Genomic DNA, 23,108 nt, shown 5'->3' with positions numbered 1-23,108 from the left:
GCCTCCTGAATAGTTGGGACCATTGGCATGTGCCACCATGCCCAGCTAAATTTTTGTAGAGTTGGGGTTTTGCCCTTTTGCCCAGGCTGGTCTTGAACTCCTGGGTTCAAGCAAGCCCCTGCCTCAGGCTCCCAAAGTACTGGGATTACAGGCATGAGCCTCCACACCTGGCTGTAATGCAGAGTTCTAAGGAATAAATAGAATAAACTGTGTAAAGTGCATGACACAGCTTACTAAGTATGAACTTCCCTTCTTCTGATAAATGTGTATGTCCAAATTTCTGTGTTACAGACATAACAAATCTTACTTTTTGATTTCAGGGAGTGCCGAAGAATTTAATTATACGAGAATGGGAGGCAATACTGTCATTGAGGGTGTGAATGATCGAGCTGAAATGGTGGAGACTCAAAAGACCTTCACGCTACTAGGTAAGAGCAAATATCCCATCCGAGGATGTAGCCATTTTCTCTTAAAAAAAAATTAAGGCCAGGCATGGTGGCTCACGCCTGTAATCCTAACACTTTGGGAGGCCGAGGCGGGTGGATCACAAGGTCAGGAGATCAAGACCATTCTGGCCAACATGGTGAAACCAGTCTCTATGAAAAATACAAAAAATTATCCGGGCATGGTGGTGGGCATCTGTAGTCCCAGCTACTCAGGAGGCTGAGGCAGAGGAATCCCTAGAACTCAGGAGGCGGAGGGTTGCATTGAGCCAACATCATACCACTGCACTGCAGCCTGGCGACAGAGCAAGACTCCATCTCAAAAAAAAAATTAAAAGGGGATTCCCAGCATATGTGTGTTCTGAAGGCTCCTAATCAATTCTAATTTTAGGACAAACCATCAGAACGTATTTGGAGACTAAGTGGTCAAGACTGCTTTTCCCTTAAAAGAGCTAGAAATTAACCCTTTTTTTCCCTCAGCCTTCCTGGCTCACTGTCAGAGGCATGGGCTGCAAGCCATGTGACTGCTGTAAGCTCTTCTAGGCTGAATACAAGGATGACTGGTGAAGCCAAGGTCCGATTCGGTTCAGAAGTGGAACGTTGGCCCTCTGTGGCCTTCATAGGTCTCCCGATGATGACAGTAATGACAGCACTTATCTGGAGCTTACAATGTGCTGGGCACCATCCTAAGCACTTCATACCCCTGTGTGAACTCATTCAATCCCTACAACCACCCTAGGAAGTCAGTGCTGCTGTTTCTCCCATTTTATAAGCGGGAAACTAAGGCACAGAGATGGGAAGTGATTTTACCCAACGTTAGGCGGCGGATTCAGAGTAGAACTGGCTTTTGCACTCCAGGGTCTTCAAGCATCTCATTTTGTACAGAAAACCCCATCTTCTGTTGCTCGGATGCCGGCACAGGTGGAGCAGGCACGACTCTCACAGCACAGCCAGTTGCTCCCAGTCCTTCTCGCCTTACTTTTCCCACACAGAGCTCATGTTCAGAAAGGCTGTCTACCAGATGGTGTTTACAGAAACAGGCACTCGCTCTCCCATTCTGTATGAGTCTAGACATCCACATGAAGCTGCCAGTCAAAGCTTTTGATCAGGGTGAGGCCGTTGGCCATTTCTTTCTTTCTCTCTTCTTTTCTTTTTTTTTTTTTGAGACGAAATCTTGCTTTGTCGCCAGGCTGGAGTGCAGTGGCACGACCTCTGCCTCCCCGGTTCAAGCAATTCCCCTGCCTTAGCTTCCCAAGTAGCTGGGATAACAGGCACGCACCACCATGCCTGGGTAATTTTTTGTATTTTAGTAGAGACGGGGTTTCACCGTGTTGGCCAAGATGGTCTCGAGCTCCTGACTTCGTGATCCATCTGCCTCGGCTTCCCAGAGTGCTGGGATTACAGGTGTGAGCCACCGCACCCAGCCAGTCATTTCTACGTCTTGCTGAAATCTCTCTTGCTGAAATCTCCCACCAATTCATTCTAAGTGCTTTCATTCTTGTAGCCTAGTTGACTGTATCTGAATGTAAAAAGCTAAGAATTTCAGGTTAAATATATCGAAGGAATAGGTAAGACGATCACAGCTGGATAATGGAAAGTGAAAACAAGATGGTTTTCTAAGCAAAATCACCATCAGACTCTGTTCCCTCAAACCTGCTTCAAGGAGAAGGGCAATTTGAACATTTTGTAATAATAAGATAAACACTTTTGGCACTGATTCACATTTTCTGAAAATAATTATAGTCGTCATTTCAATCTCTGTATAATCTACTCCATGGAGAGTGGGCTCGGTGCGTGAGGAGGGGACAGGTGGCCAAACTCTGGCTGGGCTGAAGGATATGCCCTGCCCTGCCCACTGTCATCTCCCTGATCCTTCTACTGTCTCTCACCTCTATCATGTCCTCCTCACAGCAAGATAATGTAGGGCAAATCGAGTAGGCTTTGGGATCAAATGAACGTGAATTCAAATCCTAGTTGGTATGAGTCTAAGTACCACTCTGAGACTTGGTGTCTTTTTTTGAGACGGAGTCTCGCTCTGTCGTCCAGGCTGGAGTGCAATGGTGCAATCTCAGCTCACTGCAACCTCTGCCTCTGGGGCTCAAGCAATTCTCCTGCCTCAGCCTCCTGAGCAGCTGGGATTACAGGCACACGCCACCGCCCCCAGCTAATTTTTGTATTTTTAGTAGAGACGGGGTTTCACCATGTTGCCCAGGCCGATCTTGAACTCCTGACCTCAGGTGATCCACCCGCCTCTGCCTCCCAGAGTGCTGGGATTATAGGCATGAGCCACCGTGCCCAGCCAAGACTTGGTGTCTCGATCTGTGAGTGGCAGCACACCTTACCTTTCGTGACAACTGGCGAGGAAGTGTATGTGAAAGTCCCCAGCACCAGGCCAAGCACGTAGCTGGTGCGTGGTAACTGCTACTCCCTGCCTTCTAGCTCTCTACATTCCCAGTTGTCCAAACCCTCACCATACTCTGAGTAAAACCGTCTCTTCTTCCATGAAACCTTTTCTAATTTTTGGAGATAAGCAATTTGCAGCCATTTGCCCCCGTGTATCACACAACTTAGGTTATGTTTACAGATTTCCATATCACATTCCTCAGTCCCAGGGCCAAGACTGGGACAAGGCGAGAGAGGCACTCACCCTCAGGACCCCGCATGTGCGGGGTTGGCCCTGGACACTTAGCCTGTGCACAGACCTAGATGTTTTAGACAAAGCCCTCTGGAGTTTTGTAGAGAGGTGGAGTACTGTGTCCTCTCACAGCGTTAATGGTGATGGCCGCCTGCTGTGCTGTGTGAAGTGGGCAGGTGGTAAGAGGTTGGGGCCACTGCACCTGTTGCCTGCACCTCTGCCTTCAAATGAGGATACCTCAGCAAGCGACCCTGCTCACACTTTTCCTTCACCTTGCACGAGGTCATCAGGGACTTCTCTGTTTAGACACGCTAGGGTGAAGCTAGATGGCTCATGAATGCTGTGGGTCTTTTCTCATACTGTGGTGGGCACTGGCGTTAAACTGCTTAGATATGCCTTACTCAGTGTGATCTCGGGTGAGTTCCCTAACCTTCCTGTGCCTTAGTTTCCTCTTCTGTGAGATGGGAACAATACTAGGATTCCTTCCTGTGGTTGCAGTGAGCATGAGAGGAGCTGATGGGTGGAAAATACCGAGGACAGTGCCTGAGGCGGTGTTGCGTTTGCCTTCCCCTCGCTTCTGCTGCTGAGGTCCCTCAGCTGGCATTGAGATTACCACTGGAGAAGTGCGAGAGGATGCGTTTTGATTAAAAAGTCCCTCTCCTCTGCTCTTCTGCTGTGTCTTTCTCACGTGATTCATCCACTGATCCCTGCCATTTGAGTGTTGCTATGCCCCTTGCTCTCTGATGGGACGAACACCTTGGAATCAGGCTGTCTCCGGGACCTCAGGCGCTAGGAACTTGACCAGTGAGCTCCCCCTGGAAATCTGATTCAGGCTGGCATTGCTTTTGTGTGACAGGCTCACTAAGGGTGATTACTTAACACAGGTCTTGAATTCTTTCTTTCATATTACTGCTTTGGAGTTGTCATCTCCCTTTTGCGTTTCTGGAAGGCCTGGAGTAGTTGAGGGATTTAGTTATGGATCACAGAAAGCAGGGAGGAGTGCCAGGATGGAGGCTCCTGCACCTGGCGTTTTTAGTTGCTGCTCGTGGTCACTTGCCTGTCATTACTGTGGTGGAGGCCTAGGGGTGTGCTTCTGTTGGACACATCTGTCCTTCAGATGGAGGAGTTACCTCCAAATGGAAAGGCAGCAAGTGCCTGGACTCAGCTGGAGCTGGAGTCTTCCCTGTGTTCTTGGATTGAAAGCTTTTGAGACTGATTTTATTTAATCTTTGTAGTACAGGAGACTCTGGGCCAGGTGCAGTGGCTCATGCCTATAATCCCAGCACTTTGGGAGGCCGAGGAGGGTGGACCACTTGAGCCCAGGCATTCAAGACCAGCCTAGACAACATGGCGAAACCCCATCTCTACACAAAGTTAGCTGGGTGTGGTGGCACACATTTGTAGTCCCAGGTACTCAGGTGGCGGAGGTGGGAGGATTACTTGCCTAGGAGGTCAAGGCTGCAGTGAGCCATGATCATGCCACTGCACTCCAGGCTGGACAACAGAGTGAGACCTTGTCTAAAAAAAAAAAAAAAAAAAGTAGGTTTTGAAATTGTTAAAGAACATGACCTACCTGCTAATGCAAACTCCAGGTATCCTCAAATGAGGGGTCACTGGCTTCCATTCCGGTGTCCATTCAGGGTGGACCAGGCAGCCTGCCTGGTGTGGATGAGCCTGCCTGCCAGCCCGCGCGCATCTCTCAGCTCCTCAGGTCACCACAGTGTCATTAACACACACTGGGGGGATCTCGACCTGGCATCACCGGGCTCACAGCGTGCAGGTCTAGACTGTGATTTGCAGGGTTTGAACACACAGTCCTTTCTTTTTTTTTCTTTTTTTTTTTTTTTTGAGACGGAGTCTCGCTCTGTCGCCCAGGCCGGAGTGCAGTGGCCGGATCTCAGCTCACTGCAAGCTCCGCCTCCCGGGTTCACGCCATTCTCCGGCCTCAGCCTCCCGAGTAGCTGGGACTACAGGCGCCCGCCATGTCGCCCGGCTATTTTTTGTATTTCTTAGTAGAGACGGGGTTTCACTGTGTTCGCCAGGATGGTCTCCATCTCCTGACCTCGTGATCCGCCCATCTCGGCCTCCCAAAGTGCTGGGATTACAGGCTTAAGCCACCGCGCCCGGCCTGAACACACAGTCCTTTCTAGCAGCTGGTTTGCTTTCTTATTGGCTCCAGGAAATGTGCTAATGCCCTCATGGTGACTGAATATGGTATGTAGTTATAATTTATATTCTACTTACTGCAGTCAAAGTCCCAATGGGAAACATGGGGCAGGCTCACAATAGGATACAAGAGGGATTATTTATTATTTACAACTACAAAGTTGTGAGGGGCGTCTAGGGGATCTACTAATACAAGGGGCAGTGGGCACCTGGGGGCAGCAGCAGAACTGTTCACTGCTCTTTCCCATGTGGGCATCCAAGTGTTTCTGGGTTTCTGGAGCCTAGAAGGAGAGTTGGGTAAAGTCAGTCCCAGAGGAGTAGTGACCTCCTGTCGTTCGGGCCATGCAGCCAGCTGGAGGCAGCTTCCCAGGGACAGCGGCTGGGGAGGATGCACTCCGAACCTTCTCCGCTCCTCTCTCTGTTCTCCTGCCGGGGCTCCCCATGAATCAAGCCCCACCAAAGGCCAGAGGGCATGAAAGGCCATCGCCTTGGTTTATACCAAGTCCCCTGGGGCAGAGAGCAGACGATCTGGAGGGGCAAACGGCATCCCTCCAGCAGTCCCACCTAGAAAATAATTCACGGATTCAGAGAGCTTGTGAGCAAAAAGAAAAGTGAAAAACGTTCAAAATCAAGCACAGAATCAAGGCAGGACGACTCTCTGAGGAACCTGAAGTGAAACGGTTACTCAGGTATTAATTTTTGTGTTGAACTTCCTAGCAGGCATGGCACAGGGAAAACCTGTGTATAGACACATATGACGTGTGTCTACAGAGGTCGACTAGAAGGAATAGTGCACCAGAGGCCCCTGGGTCCACTTCACATTCCTGTCCCAGAGCTTGGCACTGATGCGACCTGCATATCTCGAATGAATCCAGGTGCCCATCTTACTAGTCAGAGAAGAGATGCAGTATTCCTAATCTGGGAAAATGTTTGTTTTCAGGTTTCAAGGAGGATTTTCAGATGGACGTTTTTAAAATCCTGGCAGCCATCCTACATCTGGGCAACGTGCAGATCACCGCGGTGGGCAACGAGAGGTCCTCAGTTAGTGTGAGATGCTCGTTTGTTTTACTTTTCCTTTGTCCGAGGGTCATAGTGGAACCGGTTCGCAGCTGGCCTGCCTTTGCTTTTTAGCAGCAGGCATAGACGGCCTCCTGGGTAGACTGGTTTAGCAGGAAGCAGGCAGCAAGGGTTTTTCAGGGGTTGCCTTCAAGGAGTAAAGCCTCCTCCCCTTGCAACAGTAGAGGAGGGGAAATGTGTCTTCTGTGTGTTTTTCTTTTATTCAACAAGTCCGTATGCAGCACCTACTAAGTGCCACGGACAGTCATAGCATCTGGGGAAACAGCAGTGAACGACACAAAGCAAGAAGCCCTTCAGAGAGCTTATGATCAGGGGTAGGGAGGAGACACAACAAGCAAATGTGATCTCCGGCAGCTGGTGACGGCTGGCACAGAGGAAAGTAAAGCAGAGGGGGCATGCAGAGGGGCCGTGCCTTTCATGTGGGGTGGTCAGAGAAAGCCTTTCCGGGAAGGCGGTGGTGGGCAGCGGCCTGAAGGGGATGAAGAAGCAGGTTGTACCTGTGGATGGGGGAAGAACAGCAAGTGCGGAAACTCCCAGGCAGAAGATGTCATTTGAGATACAGCAGGGGTGAGTGACAGGGAGGGTGTGGATGAGACCAGAGGGAGAAGGGGGATGGCAGACCACGTAGGACCTTAAGGACGCTGGGTAGTTTTCAGCAGAAGGACATTCACTACCTCCTTACACCTGCTTGACTCAGACGTCAGTGGTGCTGGCTTCCTGGGAATGTGTTTTAAGTTTTGTGATAGATTTCTTTAATGGACACAAGTTAATTTAATGTGTGTTTCTTCTATGACACATACTATGAGTAGTGATTCTTGGGGGAGGGGTATGTGTTTAATTAGTCTCATCAATGTCCATGTAAAGAAGAAAACAAACACAAGTAAAAAATGTTTCTATGAAACATAGAATCTGCCTACCTTTAAAGCTTTGCATTAACAGTGACATGTCTGTCCTAGTCAACTCAGAATGCCATATCAAAATGCCACAGGCTGACTGGCTTCAACAATAGACATTTGTTTTTTCACAGTTCTAGAGGCTGGAAGTCTGAGAGCAGAGTGTCAGCCTGCTCGGTTCTGGTGAGGACTTCCTGGCTCCTAGACAGCCACCTTCTCATTGCGTCCTCATGGTGGAGAGAGAGCAGACACTGTGATGCCTCTTATGAGAACACTAATCCCATCATGGCAGGCCTCACCCTCTCGACTTTCGCCAACCCTGATTACCTCCCAAAGGCCCCATCTCCAAATACTGTCACGTTGGGGGTTAGGACTTCAACATCTGAGTTTTGGAGGGACACAAATATTCAGTCCGTAACCATGTCTATTTTCATGTCCCTCAAATAACTGATGGGAATAGTTGATCATTTTGTGTACCCGGTGAGTTCTTGGCTGTCTGCTACCAACGGTTTGGGGAGAGGGCAGAGCTGAGTGGAGCGTGAGCTCCTGGGCTCCGCGTTTTAGGCCTGTTGCCGTGACCAGGAAGTAGTTCTCCTTCTTCTCCTCCAGCTTTCACCTCAGCACCCCTCCCATCCCCCCGCGGTGTGCAGACCTCCCAGAATGAGTCAGTTCCCCAAGTGGGAAAGCAGGGAGAGAAGTGACGAGAGGCCTGGGGGAGAGTCTGGTGTGTCTGAAGTGGCAGGTCCCTCTGTTTCTTTGCTCAGTTACCTCAGAGAAGCTGGGCTTCTGCCCTTTTTTCCCTAAAGCCCCAAAGACTAAAAATGTGATTTCTGCCCAACAAATGCCACCACACTGAGCCCTCTCCCGTGAAGCTTGTTGTGAAGGTAGCATTTTGGAGGAGGAATTAACATTGACTGGCAGAAAATCCTTTCTGCGTTCTAAGAATATCTGTGGAAAATTCCCAGTCCTATAATTATTGGTCCTAGATTTGGGATCCATTTCCACCCATTTGTATCAGGAACTTGAAACGTTGGACACGTTAAATTTGGACAAAGCCGTCTGACTTTCTGAAAAAGCTGCTGCCTTTTGCATTTTTTTCCCATAGCAGCACCTGCAGCTGAATTGTTTTTGACTCAGAAGGTTTCGTTCGTTCTTAGAAGGAAGGAAACCAAATGCCTCTGCCAGTCCCCTCCCTTATGAGGTCAGGCACGTCAAAGCCAGCTCTGTGTTACTGTGATGCTGGTCTGCAGGGGTGTGGGTAGAGCGCAGGGAGGGGCAGGGCTGTTTCCATGGCTTCCTCCACTGTGTCCTGAGGCTTTTTAGTGCAATCACGTGGGTGTCCTGGTGGGCTGGAATGGTGCCCGTAGGGGAGCCTGCCTTGGGAGTTTTCCTGACTGAGAGAGGAGCTGGGAGTCACATCCTCACCTGAGGACAGGAGCCCTTTGTCCACACCGGCTGAAGGGAAATGGGAGCACCTCTTCCCTCTTTTCATCTGCTGACCAGCGGGGCAGCTCTCATGCCCGGGCTTGGGGGAGAAGCAAGATTTCACTTTGTGCATGCAGGAAAAGTCCCACCCCAGGCCTCATGTCAGCTGAGGCACTAGCTCAGCCACGGGAACCGCACCAGTTTCTGCCTGGCAGCAACACCCAGGTACCTCCTGGGCCATCATCCAGGCAAACCCCTGGCCACACGAGGTGGGGCAGCGTGAGTGCACACTCTTGACAAGTGGCCCAGGATGGTACAAAGGGAAGAGAGAGGGCTGCATCCACATCCACAGGAACAGGGCGGGGTCTAGGGAGGATGGCCTCCATGGCCTTAGTCACCGCGGACATTCTTTGGTTAACATGAAAAATCAGTGTGAGATGCAGCCCTGGACTCCCCGGCATTGCTGCAGGGGTGGTCCTCCAAGGGCCAGGTGCAGGACCCGTGCCGCTGCAGCCCTCTTGCTCTACTCCCAGGTCTGTCTCCACCTCCTGAGGCCTGGACATCCTTGTGCCAGCTACTAGTCAGCTCTTGCACAGGCCTGAGTGTGGGCACAGGGGCCTGGGCCGGGTGGGTTTGTGTGGCTTTGGATGGCTGGGCCACCTGACGGGGCTTGTGCTTGTTTTTGAAGGAGGATGACAGTCACCTGAAGGTGTTCTGTGAGCTCCTGGGCCTGGAGAGTGGCAGAGTTGCTCAGTGGCTGTGCAATCGCAAAATCATCACAAGCTCTGAGACGGTGGTAAAACCCATGACCAGGCCTCAGGCTGTCAACGCCAGGGATGCACTGGCCAAAAAGATCTATGCTCACCTGTTCGACTTCATTGTGGAGAGAATTAACCAAGCGTTGCAGTTTTCAGGCAAGCAGCACACTTTTATTGGTGTTTTGGACATTTATGGGTAAGATTCTCTTCAGTGAGCCTGTCTTTCCTCCTTTACATGTTGAGAACCATGTGGTTTTTAGATTATTTTGTTCTGGTGCCTTTGTATTTCACATGATTAGAAAGATAACACTCTCTGCTTTTGCCCCTATAGATGCTAAGTACACTCTGCTGGGCTATGGTGCCGTTTATTTAAAGTGCATTAAAGAGATGCTGAATTAGTAATGACTGGCGTTAAGAGCTTACTGTGTGCTGCCTGACTTCCCTGGGCTTTCTCACTTCATTCTTAAGCAACCTCATAACTATCCCCATTTTAGAGCTGCAACAACCAAGGCTTAGAAAGACTCAATAACTTGGTCACAGTTGCTCCACTGGTGGGAAAAGCCAGCACAGTTGTGAGGCTCCTGCTTCTGCTTTTCCCATCAAAGGCCCCTGTAGTGTGGAGCCCCGGGGTCCCTTCCCATTCAAATCACAGGGGACGACAAGTCACCTAGGCCTGCATCTTGCCCAAGCCCAGCGGCCAGAGGTGGACTGAACCCAGGTCTCTGATCAGCCACCGCCACCCCAATCATTTTCCGTTCTCGGGTGAGAAGGTCTTGGATTTTCCCCAGCCCTCCTCCCGGAGGTCTTACCTTTCATCCCATCCTGGAATTGGGTTCTTTTTCATTGTCTCTACCTGGTCCTCCTTCTCTAAACCCCAGGCCCAGCTCCTGCTGAAACTGCTGGGGAGTAACCAGAGTGGAAGCTGGCATGGAGGGCTCCGCAGAGGTTGTTATCCCTCAGGCTTTTCTCAGCAGCTGGCCCCAGTGCCCAGCCCTTGCCCCTCTCCTGGGACCCACCCCGGTTTCTTAGCAGGAGAAGGGGGAAGATTGACCTGTGAAAGGCATCGTGGAGTGTTCCACCTGGATTGGGGGATCTTCCCCCACACCCTGGCAAAAAGCAGCTCAACCCCATTCCCCATGCAAAGGGGAGAGCCGAGCCCTGGCCTTCCTGGCCCTGCTGCTGCCTCCTGGGGAGGAGGGGACAGGGCCACGCCACGCTGTTGGACTTGCACGCGGGTGGAGAGGCAGCTTTTCCCATAGCTGTCAAATGGGAGACAGTGCCTCAAGGGAGTTGCTTTGTCTAATTTAGATTCTACGTTAATATGTATGGCTCCCAATTCATAGTACATGTCAACAGTTATAAAATGCTTAATACATTACTGGGATAGTCTAGTCAATTATTTACCTTGTCTTGTTCCAAGAAAGTGTTTGAGCAGCTAGTAAAAGCTTAAGTGAACTTTTAAAAATGGATAGTCCTCATTAAAAATAGTCCTGTTTCACTGTGGTGGAAATATGTAATTGTTCTGTTATTCCCTGTTCTTTTGGGCGTTTTAAAAATGTATTTTTAAATAGCAGTCCTTTATTTTAAGAGTATATTTCTTTTTTTTTTTTTTTTTTTTGAGACAGAGTCTTGCTCTGTCGCTTAGGCTGGAGTACAGTGGCACCATCTCAGCTCACTGCAACCTCCTCCTCCCAGGTTCAAGTGATTCTCCTGCCTCAGCCTCCCTGGTAGTTGGGACTACAGGCACCTGCCACCACACCTGGCTAATTTTTTGTATTTTTAGTAGCTATGGCGTTTCACAGTATTAGCCAGGATGGTCTCGATCTCCTGACCTTGCAATCTGTCCACCTCGGCCTCCCAAAGTGCTGCGATTACAGGCGTGAGCCACCACGCCCGGCCATTATTTCATATTTTTATCTAACAGATATTTATATCCCAGGAACTGTGTTGGAGGCAATGGTTGAACAGCACAGACACACGGCTCTTGCCGCCGTGGGACCAAGACTGGTGAGGGCGGCAGGCCGGCAGTAGAGGTTGGGATGAGTCCTGGGAAGGGAGGAAGGTGTGCTGGAGGTTAGCAGGGGGTGGGGACAGAGCAGGGGCAGCCGTGTGCAAGGAGTAGCAAGCTGGATGTTGGCCCCCAGGCAGGATCCAGGACCACTGTAATAAGGAATCTAAATTTTTCAGCTATGTGGAAAAACCTGAGATGAGTATTTATAAATTCTCAAAGACTTGTTAGAATAAATTATTTTAAGATTCCTCTCAAATATTCTAACAACAGCCTCTTTGCTGCCACCCTTGAGTTCATGAGACGCCTCCAAAAAATCAGTTTTCCTCTAGGCAGCAGGGCTGCAGCCCGGGGCCAAGCCCTTCCCGCCCCCTCCAGCAGCCTCACTTCTAGGCTAACCCTCACCCAGGCGTACCTGCAACTTTTGAGAAAGCTCATTTTGACTGGGAAATAAGGAAGCTTCAAAGGAACAGTTAGCATCTTTGAAAGCAAGTAAAGCTGAGGCTATGAGCTTCCAGGTCTAAGCTGAGAGCGGACGAAGGCTGGTGACTCCCCGGCCTGTCGTGTGTTATGTTCTTTGGATCCAGAGTTGGAAAAGCCTGGGTCTGGGGGTCAGACCCCTCGGAGTGAGCTCCATAGCATGCCAGTTATGTGACCCCAAGAAAGTCACAGAACCTCTCCAAGCCTCAGTTTCTGCATCTACAAGATGGGGCCTCTCTTGCAGGGTGATTTTGAAGACGAGATGGAAGGTATGCAGGTACCTTGGAAAACCATAAGCATGGATCCAGTGTGAAGTGTTACCATAGTCAACGTGCCTTTAGCATTTTAAGTCACAGATCTAGGTCTTTCCATAGGTCCTAAACTTCAGTTCTTTGTGCCCCCAAATAATGCATTGATATTTGACATTTTGCCAGGTTCTAGAAAGCCCTGCCCTTGGCCCCAACTGTGAGCTGCAGAGCGCGGTGAGACCCTTTTGAATCTCCCCTAGGCCCAGCCCTGGCCTTGCTTCCATGAGCAGACCAGCCTCCAAATCTCTGAGCCACCAAGGCTGCGTGTGGAATGGGGCCATTCGAGCTGCTATGCGTCACCCTGGAGCTGCCTAGAGGACAGTCCAGGTTCTTACCCTGCCCAGGAATTCCAGATTGAGCCAAACCAGCTGTCAAGTGAGACTCCCAGGGAACCCGTGGTAGGAGCTGGCAGGAACCTCTCAGGATTAGGGTGATTAAGAACAAAGCTTTAGAGGCACCAAGCACTGGGGTCGAATTGCATTTCTGGCACCACTTGCTGGCTGTCTGTCCTCACCATGGTCACTCCTTCTCTGACCCTCGTGTGACAGTGGAGCCACAGGAGCCCTTCACATAGGGCTGTGTGAGGGTTAAGGGAGGTGACATGCATAAATGCTGACACCTTAAAGCGCTCAGCAAGCTGCCTCCCAGCTGGAGCGCATCTGGCCAGGTGCTAAATTGGGCGCCTCTGTTTTGTTCTGCCCACAGCATGTTTTGCAGAGCGGGATTACTCACTTAAAAGTCCCAGTTTTCTGCCTTTTCTTGAGAACCAGTGAATCTAACATCCTGGCCCACATTCGTCCATGGCTACGGCTGGCAGGAGCTGAGTAGCAGCTGCCCCTTGGACAATCCTGATGGCTCTCCAGCCCCCGCACGGCTCACTGTTGTGCCGTATCTAGTCTGCTTCCCAGGCCTGTCCCCAAGGGCTCCTCTCAGTTCTTGAGCTTGCAACTTCAAAGCAACTGCAGAGGCAACTGATGAAAGTCTGAACATGGAAGCCAGCGTGTCTGTCTCGTCCCTGACGGAGTGTGCTGGGCTGTAGGATATGAAATGACTTTGTCCTTTTCCTCCAGGAACTCTGAAAGCACCCCTTCGGGAGGCAAAATTGTGCCGCAATTGTGCTGCTCCTGCCCTCAACAGACAAGGAAAGGAGAATAGGAAACCACATTGCCTTCTCACTGAAGGCACAGGCATCACAGTCAGGCAGCTTCGCAGCTAAGTTCTGACACAAGCTGTGTGACCTTTGGCAAGTTTCTTAACCTCTCAGGCTTATTTTTGACCTATAAAGTCAGAATAACAATTGCCAATATCACTGCTGTTGTGCAGACTACACCATATCGTGACACGCCTATTTTAATGCCTTGCTTGGGGTAGGTGTTTTATACCTACCAGATTCCTTCCAGGGGACAACCAGGAAAAGGGTTATATATAAACTGACTACTAGGATATCATTAAAACCAGAAGCTTTGAGGGGCATTTAAAACTTGTAGAAGATATAGCAAATGTTTAAGCTTCTAAGTGTCAAAAAATATCTATAAACAAATGCATATGTCCTGCTTCAGGTTATATTTTAACTTGTTTAAATTGTATTTCAGTTTTGAAACCTTTGATGTGAACAGCTTTGAACAATTTTGCATCAATTACGCTAATGAAAAACTGCAACAACAGTTTAACATGGTAGGTGACCCTTCTGCCTTCTTGACTAGTTCTCAGCCGTGTGTATGTGTGTGTCTGTGTGTCTGTGTGTCTCTGTGTGTGTGTGTGTGTGTGATTATGGAAAGAGGCATTCTTCTTCAGGTTTCAAATTTTTATGCAAGGAGCCTCACTCTGGGTTACTGCACCACCTTGTGGCCAAATCTTGAAATCACACCTTCTCATCTATTTGCTCTTTTTTGAATCACCTGCCAATGTGTGAGCCTTACTGCGCCTCTTGGATACAGACCCTCTGTGCAGCCAGGCAAAACTATTTAGTTGGTTGCCTGAGGCCTCCACTTTCTTTCGAGCCTCTCTGTCTTTGCACTTGCTGCTTTCTCTGCCTTAACCCACCTGCTCCTGTTTTTTCCCCATTGCTTTATCTTCACCTGGCCAACTCCAGCTTGTGTTTTGAGATCCAGCTCCCCTGAGAGCCTTCCGCGATATCTCCTGGCCTCCTCCTATGTGCTTCCTTGTCACAGGCCCGTCACATGGGATTATCATCATTTGCATGCAAGTCTCCAAATAGACTTAGTCACCTGGAGAGTCCAGGACTGGCATTCTTTGTCTCTCTCAGCCCAGTGCTTATCTCGGCGCATGCAGCACTAAACAGCAGATGGCCAATGGATTATGGGAATGAGTTTCTCCAGCCTTAATTTAGAACAAGACATATATGGTACCTTCGTAACTACTGATAAGATCAAATGTATCCTCCCATGGAAACAGACAGGAGATGGATTCCAATTTTTTTTCCCACTAGGAAGATTTGTTTATTCAAAAGACATTTTTGAGTGCCTATTGTGTATACCAGGTACCAAGTTAAGTGCTGAGATAGAAAGATGAATAAGACAATTTTTAAAATGTTGACTAAATGCTACTTGTGGCCGTTTTGGCATTTATTATTGCTATGTGTATTGAATACAATTTCGACCTCTTAAATCATTTCCCTAGATGCAAGAACTTTAGTGAATTCACTTTTGAACTCCCAACAGTACTGATGCCTTTCTGCTCCTAACAGAAATCGATGAAGTTAAAAGTTGATTGGACATCCTTCTACATTGGCTCTACCATGAAACAACTCTCATATTTTTTTAAGTAGTTGCCTCCCTCACATTTCTATTTGGCTCTGTTTCTGAAAAGCCATGAAAGTGAAAATGCTTTACTAACTCACATTTTCCTTTTAGCCTACATCCTAAACTTTGGCTACATGTTCATGGCGAGAATTTTGATTCCAGTTCATAATAGAAATCATGTATTAATACCCTAACCGTTACTCCATGGAAAGGTTATACCTTTGTTAGTGTTTAGTCTTATTCTGCCTCAGAACCCCTGAGGAAAAGTCTTGGAGAGCTTGGGCTTTGGCTCAAACTAAATTGGGTTTGAGTCTCAGCTCTACCTCCCTCTGGGACCTGGGGCTCTCTAAGCCTCTGTTTCCTTGTTTTAAAAATGAGTCGTCATTACACATTGTATGCATGTGTCAAAATACCACATGTACCACAAAACTATGTACAACTATTATATATCAATTTTAAAAGAGTCAGTAATAGCTGTCTAATGTTGTGAGAAGACCTAACATTGAATCCTACTCAGAAGTTTCTTTTTTTTTGGCCCAGAATTAATTCATGTATAACCATTAAATTTCATTCCATTGTAAATTTCTATTTCTTTAACATTTGCAAGGCTTCCTGGAAATTTAACATTAATAACTACAGCTGAGGTTTATTCCAAGTGCATATTCAGTATAACTCACCTGAAGTCCAACTCTCTGTGGCTGCTACCCTGTCCCCTGGCTGCAGTGGCGTGCTGCTCCCCAGCATGTCCACCTTACCCTCAAAGTGACACTGATGGCAGATGTCTTGCCAAAAATCACAAATCAGAGGCTGCAATTCTGTTTTTTGTTTTTGCTTTTGTTATCCCCTCCTGTTCTTCTTCCTCATCCACTTCCTCCTCGTTTTCTTCCTTTTTCCTCTTCTCCTTTTTCTGAGTCATCCGTCCATCTGTAGATCCTCCCAGGAGGGGTAGTACCTTCCTTCAGTTGTCGGCACAGGAAGCTTTGGTTAGGACTCTCCTGATCTCCGGTCTCCCTCATCTGGCTGCCACTGGGCCTTGCACCTAATACCCGCAGGGAGCTCAGCAGTAGCAGGTGTAGAAGTGCAGGTGCCACCTTCTCCTCTCAGCCCACTTACCCTCCACGTGACTTTCTGTGGTCAAGTCATGCCGTGGACCCCGTGTCCTGAGCCTGACGTTCATCTGGACCTCTTCCCTCCTCATCCTCCTCCCCAAGTCGCAGCCACCAAGAGCATCGGGCTGAGACCTCACTGGTCTCATTGCCTCCGGTCCTTCCCTCCTCTGAGCCATCCTTCAGGTCTCGTCATAATCCCTCCACCCTCCAGTGGGTCCTCACTGCTCCTAGAAAAAGGCCATAGGCCCAGAATTCTCTAGGGAGGGTGTGAAGGTCTCGGGTGATCTGACTCTACCATTCTTTGCCCCCACATTGCCTGCTGTCCTCCTGTACTTTCTAACCTGCTTGAGGTGCATTTCTCAAGCACCCATTGAGCTTTTGTGCGGTTCCCACTGGGATTCCTCCATGGAGGCTTTTGTTCTTGATGCCCCACCCACCCCACCCCACCCCACCCCACCCCACCCCACCACACCCCACCACACCTCACCACCTACCAGCCCAACTTTCTTTCATCCTCCATGGTAGGCCTGAGTACATCCTCTGGAAGCCTCCCGGATACCCCTACAGCCCAAATAAGTAGTGCACAAAGATCTCTAAGCAGTGGGCTTCTCTCACTGGCCCGGCAACTAGCATTCTCAGGTAGTTGGCTCCACCCAGCCAGGCTGCATTAGGCCAAAGAGGCTGGATCTGTCCTTGAATAGCTCCTAGCAGGAAGGGGCTGTAGGACCACACTGAGTACCATGTGGTGCTGGTGGTGACACAGGCTGGCCCAAGCCATGTCCTGGGAGGTGGAGACCCACTCAGACGAGGTGGGAGGATGACAGCTAGACCCGCTTTAGGAACTCAGTGGTATTGATCATAGTATGGGCCTTGTCTATACTTCAGGGTCTTCCTGTTTAAACATAAATATTACAGATCAACCATTTATGTTTTCCAAATGCTTACGTCCTGCTCTTTGGAAACACACTTTAATATTCTGTTTTACTTTCTGTATTAACTTTGGATTCCCAGCATGTCTTCAAACTGGAACAAGAAGAATACATGAAGGAAGATATCCCTTGGACGCTGATAGATTTCTATGACAATCAACCGGTTATTGATCTGATTGAAGCAAAAATGGGAATTCTGGAGTTACTGGATGAAGAATGTTTGGTAACTTTTAAGAATAATTGTTTTTTTCAACTTTTAAGTATTAACAGAGGAGCATTTTGCAAAGCAGTTTTTTTGAAGTGTGCTTGTAAAATCCTGGTGTTTACCCAGTTGGTTGGGTGGATATTAATGCTGGGACAGCATCCACAGCAGGGACCCCAGAGGGCCCGCTGGGCCTTTTGCCCTCAGCCTGTGTAGACCACCCTTGGGGAGCTGCACCACCTCTTAGGTAACGTCCAGCACGGAGGCTGACCCAAGGTGTATGTAGAAACATGCATGGAAACAGCAGGTGACTCCACTCAAGCTGTCGGTGACTAATAACAATTGAGTTTTCTTTTACATCCTGGTTCTTGTGAGTCATCAGCTATAGCTGAAAAATCAACATCGTATGATTCACCGGAAGAGCTCTCTAGGAGTTTTCTTCTTACCTTTCCCTCTGGGAAACCCCGAAGTTGGCCAGCCTGGCAGTGTCTCTTGTGGGGGCACAAGAACAAATAATCCCCAAGAGGGGATTAATAAGGTTTCGGGGTTAAAGGATTTTTTTTTTTTTTTTTTTTTTTGAGATGGAGTCTTGCTCTGTCACCCAGGCTGGAGTGCAGTGGTGTGATCTCAGCTCACTGCAACCTCCACTTCCTGAGTTCAAGCGATTCTCCTGTCTCAGCCTCTGGAGTAGCTGGAATTATAGGCACCCACCACCAGGCCCAGCTAATTTTTTTTTTTTTTGAGATGGAGTCTCACTCTGTTGCCCAGGCTAGAGTGCAGTGGTGTGATCTCGGCTCACTGCAACCTCCACCTCCCGGATTCAAGCGATTCTCCTGCCTCAGCCTCCTGAGTAACTGGGATTACAGGTGCACACCACCACGCCCGGCTAATTTTTGTATTTTTAGTAGAGATGGGGTTTCACCATGTTGGTCAGGCTGGTCTCAAACTCCTGACCTCATGATCCACCCGCCTCAGTCTCCCAAAGTGCTAGGATTACAGGCTTGAGCCACCATGCCCGGCCATGCCTGGTTAATTTTTTCTTTTTTTTTTTTTTGGTTTTTTTTTTTGAGATGGAGTCTCACTGTCTCCCAGGTTGGAGTGCAGTGGTGTATCTTGGCTCACTGCAAGCTCTGCCTCCTGAATTCATGCCATTCTCCTGCCTCAGCCTCCCAAGTAGCTGGGAGTACAGGTGCCCGCCACAACGCCCAGCTAAATTTTTGTATTTTTAGTAGAGACAAGGTTTCACCATGTTAGCCAGGATGATCTCGATCTCCTGACCTCGTGATCCGCCCACCTCAGCCTCCCAAAGTGCTGGGATTACAGGCGTGAGCCACCGTGCCTGGCCAATTTTTGTGTTTTTAGTAGAGACAGGGTTTCCGTCTCAAAAAAAAAAAATCACGTGTATCAAGAACAAATTTTGCAACTAGCTTAGTACAAGGAGGTATGCTCTTATTTCAAGGAGTGAGTTAATTAGGAAGTAAAATAAGAAAAACTGTTTTCCTGAGGCAAGGGAAGGGGAGGACTGTCTATTCAGGTGCCAGCCTTTTCCCATTCACCCGTGAATAAAGGTCATGTTCATGTAATGGAACCCACACTATTTTTTCCTGAACCTTTAGACTTCTTTGGGAAGAAATAAAATACCACCCATTTTATAGAAATAAAATTCTTCATTCTAAAGTCATTGTGCGACCATTTCTTTTTAAAGTTTTGTTCTTCTAAAGGGACGTTGATGTATCCATTTAAATATCACCTCAAACACCCCACAACTATATGTAATTGTTATTTGTCAATAATTTTTAAAGTGCCCTAAAGATTAAGATCAAGGACAAATTGATGCCTAAAGTTGCTCTTTTAAAAAAGGCTTTAAGGCCAGGCGCAGTGGCTAATGCCTGTAACCCCAGCACTTTGGGGAGGCCAAGGTGGGTGGATCACCTGAGTTTAGGAGTTGGAGAGCAGCCTGGCCAACATTGTGAAACCCCGTCTCTACTAAAAATACAAAAATTAGCCACGCGTGGTGGCAGGCACTTGTAATCCCAGCTACTTGGGAGGCTGAGGCAGGAGAATCACTTGAACCCAGGAGGCAGAGGTTGCCGTGGACTGAGATGGCGCCGTTGCATTCCAGCCTGGGTGGAAGAGCCAGACTCCATCTCAAAAATAAATAAATAGGAAGCCTGTAATTGAGAGCAGTTCACTAAAGTGCCAAATCACCTTGGTTTCTTAGAATTAGTGCTTTTCCTCGCCTGTATGAATCTCTAGTTTTCTTACTTGCTAGTTGCTTTATTTTTATTTTCCAGTTACCACATGGAACTGATGAAAACTGGCTTCAAAAGCTGTATAATAATTTTGTCAACAAGAACCCTTTGTTTGAAAAGCCTAGAATGTCAAACACATCCTTTGTCATCCAGCACTTTGCTGATAAGGTACTGCGAAGGTCTCCAGCAATGCCATCGACCCCAGAACCCACACAGCCTCCAGAAGGAGTAGGCAGGCCGGGAATGTTTCTGGTCAGATTCAAGTCACACTTAACATGTAGCTTTGATAAGTGTGTGTTTAACAGTTCCTGCTTTGTTTTTATGATGACATACATGAGTTTCAACTGTACTACTTTAAAGACGAATGTGTTGTTAAAAGACCTCACTTCTGATTTTGAATTTACTGTGAATTCCTTAACCTCTTATCAGTTTATTTTCTGTATGAAATTGTGATCATCAAGACAGCATAATTCTTTCCTATGATGAAAGCTATATCTTTTTCTGAAGTTCTATTTGATTAAACTGGACTATATTACAATGGCAACATAGGTTAATTCAAGATGTTGATGGGTTATCTTCGTGCTTTTTTTCATCTTTTGCGTCTTTTTTCTTCTTTATATGTCTCCTTTTTCTTTTTGCTAAAGAGATGTTACTTGTCTGAAATGAAAAATTTTTGTTAAAATTGCATTATAGAAAGCTTAGAAAACAGAAGGAAAAAATTGCCATAACCACCTGTCCTAAATGTACATTCTTATTTGTTTTCCTTCCTTAAGGGAGCTCCTACCTCCTCCCATGTCCTGGTTGGGTGTTGCCTTGGTAGGCTAGCCCAGTGCCAGGGCTCACGGGAATGACTTGTGCTTGTCTGTGTTTATTGCAGAGGCTGGTGCTGTGAGTCAGAGCCAAGTGACTGATGGTGGAGGGAGGGGACAGCAACCTGGAAAGCTATGATCACCTTTGTGTGCTCACAGAGGACTGTAAAATATTAAAATATAGGATTGGCCGGGTGCAGTGGCTCACACCTGTAATCCCAGCACTTTAGGAGGCTGAGGCGAGTGAATTGCTTGAGGCCAGAAATTCGAGACCAGTCTGGCCAACATGGCAAAACCCCGTCTCTACTAAAAAATACAAAAATTAGCCAGGCGTGGTGGCACGCACCTGTAATCCGAGCTACTCAGGTGATTGAGGCAGGAAAATTGCTGGAACCTGGGAGGCGGAGGTTGCATTGAGCCGAGATCACGCCACTGCACTCCGGCCTGGCCGACAAAGTAAGACCCTGTCTCAAAAAAAAAAAAAAAGTTAAGTTTTTAGTGCTTAGACTTTCTCAGATAGGCTCCTGAAAAGATGCCTATGAAATGAATGATCATATGTAAAATTATATTTTCTAGCTATTGTCATAATTTCAGGGTCTGGTCCCTGAACTAGAAAGGAAAGGCCAGACTCCATAAAAAGCACATATGGGATTTCTTTCAAGGGTCTCTCTTTATAGGATGTAGTTTCTGTACATGTAAATTCTCTCACCTGCCACTTCCAGGAAGTCTCCCTTCAAAAAACTAGGCAGCGTTTGGGCTGGACTGTGGATTGATTGGTGGGAAGAACCCACACACGCTATGGGGTTAGATTAGGTTTTCGGTCTCATTGGCCAGGGAAATCAGGTCATATTGAATGCAAGGCAGCTGAGCTTAGATGTAGCAACTCAGCACATCTTCCCTTGGTCCCAGAGTCCCCAACAGAGGCACCAGCTGCCTGTGACACTGTCCCCACAGATGCTGGCCCAGACCAGGACAGCTCTATATTTGCCACCTTTGCCTGTCTGTCCTAGTGGCTCACACCACCATTCTGGAAGAATTTGTACAACAATCCAGGTACTTCATTCACAAAGAAGTGTTTACAAACAGCCGGTGTTCCTGGATCTTAACCTACCGGCAAGAGTACTTCCTTGCCTGGGGTACAAAGCAGAGGCCATGCCCAGGAACCCTCTGCCTCCAGATTCCAGCACTCTCCCCTGTTTCCTCATTGTCAATTTTTAACATTAATTTTAATATGTTTTTAATTTATGAAAAATATATTATCACATATTAAGATATGCAATCCAGAGGCATGAACTATAGGGAGGTTGAATTTAAGTTTAAGCAGCCACCCTGATATGCCATGGTTTGAGGGATTCGAGAAGCGTTACTCATCAGAAAGGGCAGCATGGAGAGTTTTTCTAAGCCAGATTCAAGCAGTGCAAACGTTTACCCACTCTAAACCTGACTCTGAGGGCTTGGCGGCTCTCGAAGGCCCGGTGGTCAGCTGATCGGTTTTTCTATCCTTTCTACCACATTAATGTTGATTTAGGAAACGATGTCTGTTTGAACCCAGTGAACACCACTAAGCTTTTTCCTCCTCCTGGTGGCTTCAAAGGCAAAGGGAGACCTAAGTCAGGTGTTCTTGTATGAACTGCACATACCGCAGGGAGCAACGGGACCCCTGTGGCCAGAGGGAGCTGACAGGTGAGTGCAGAGTGATCAGCAGGCAGGTGAGAGATCCAGGTGGTAGGAGAGCAGACACATTCCCAGCTGATACATAATGGGGCTGCTGCGGTGGCGCACAGAAAACAGACCTCTTTTTGTAAGATCGCCTCTATAGCCTTTTTATTAATCTTTCTTTAAAAAGAGATGAAACTTGTGCTTAGAGCCTATATTCTTTGGCCTCTTTGGGAATAATTAATTGCTTCCTCTGTATAGGTAGAGTATAAATGTGAAGGTTTCCTGGAGAAAAACAGAGACACCGTCTATGACATGCTGGTCGAAATCCTGAGAGCAAGCAAGGTCTGTAAAGTCCTAGTGGTAACTAAAACTATTATATAATTGACATGGATCTAGATGTATATAAGGAAAGAGTAAGGGGAGAGAGAGCGCGTGTGTGTGTGTAAACTCTCTGGACAGTGGTAACTTGTAGCTCACAGTTACAAAAAGATAACTACTGTAAATCTACTATATGCAAAATCAGAAATCAAACATGCAGATGACGGGAAGGACAGCTAATAGAACCATTAAAGAATCACAATTCCAACCACATGTGGTGGCTCACGCCTGTAATCCCAACACTTTGGGAGGCGGAGGTGGGTGGATTGCTTGAGGCCAGAAGTTTGAGACCAGCCTAGCCAAAAAGGCGAGAACCCATCTCTTCTAAAAATATAAAAACATTAGCAAGGAGTGGTGACATGCCTGTAGTCCCAGGTACTTGGGAGGCTGAGGTTGGGAAGACTGCTTGGCCCTGAGAGGTAGAGGCCGCAGCGAGCCATGATTGCACCACTGCACTCTAGCCTGGGTAACAGAGCAAGACCCTGTCTCAAAACAAAACAAAACAAAACAAAATACGAAATTCACTCTGAGAGAAGATAAGACATTCCGGGCGCGGTGGCTCACGCCTGTAATCCCAGCACTTTGGGAGGCCGAGGCGGGCGGATCACAAGGTCAGGAGATCGAGACCACGGTGAAACCTCGTCTCTACTAAAAATACAAAAAAATTAGCCGGGCGCGGTTGTGGGCGCCTGTAGTCCCAGCTACTCGGGAGGCTGAGGCAGGAGAATGGCGGGAACCCGGGAGGCGGAGCTTGCAGTGAGCTGAGATCCGGCCACTGCACTCCAGCCTGGGCGACAGAGCGAGACTCCGTCTCA

The 23,108-nt window shown here is 48.1% G+C and overlaps 1 protein-coding gene across 1 annotated transcript in view; it reads left to right on the top strand.

Annotated features, from left to right (window-relative positions):
- The window catches only part of MYO5C (myosin VC), a 106,917-nt gene that overhangs the window by 24,622 nt on the left and 59,187 nt on the right, over nucleotides 1-23,108 (top strand). The window contains exons 8-14 of the mRNA XM_025389939.1: nucleotides 321-428; nucleotides 6,185-6,291; nucleotides 9,328-9,593; nucleotides 13,786-13,867; nucleotides 17,076-17,216; nucleotides 19,490-19,615; nucleotides 22,174-22,257. Coding sequence (XP_025245724.1) covers nucleotides 321-428; nucleotides 6,185-6,291; nucleotides 9,328-9,593; nucleotides 13,786-13,867; nucleotides 17,076-17,216; nucleotides 19,490-19,615; nucleotides 22,174-22,257 — 914 coding nt within the window. The remainder of the gene's footprint in view (nucleotides 1-320; nucleotides 429-6,184; nucleotides 6,292-9,327; nucleotides 9,594-13,785; nucleotides 13,868-17,075; nucleotides 17,217-19,489; nucleotides 19,616-22,173; nucleotides 22,258-23,108) is intronic.

Source organism: Theropithecus gelada, chromosome 7a (genome assembly GCF_003255815.1).
Source record: "Theropithecus gelada isolate Dixy chromosome 7a, Tgel_1.0, whole genome shotgun sequence".
Classification (NCBI taxonomy): Eukaryota; Metazoa; Chordata; class Mammalia; order Primates; family Cercopithecidae; genus Theropithecus; species Theropithecus gelada.
The sequence above is the reverse complement of the archived record's forward strand: the minus strand, read 5'-3'. Positions and strand labels throughout refer to the sequence as shown.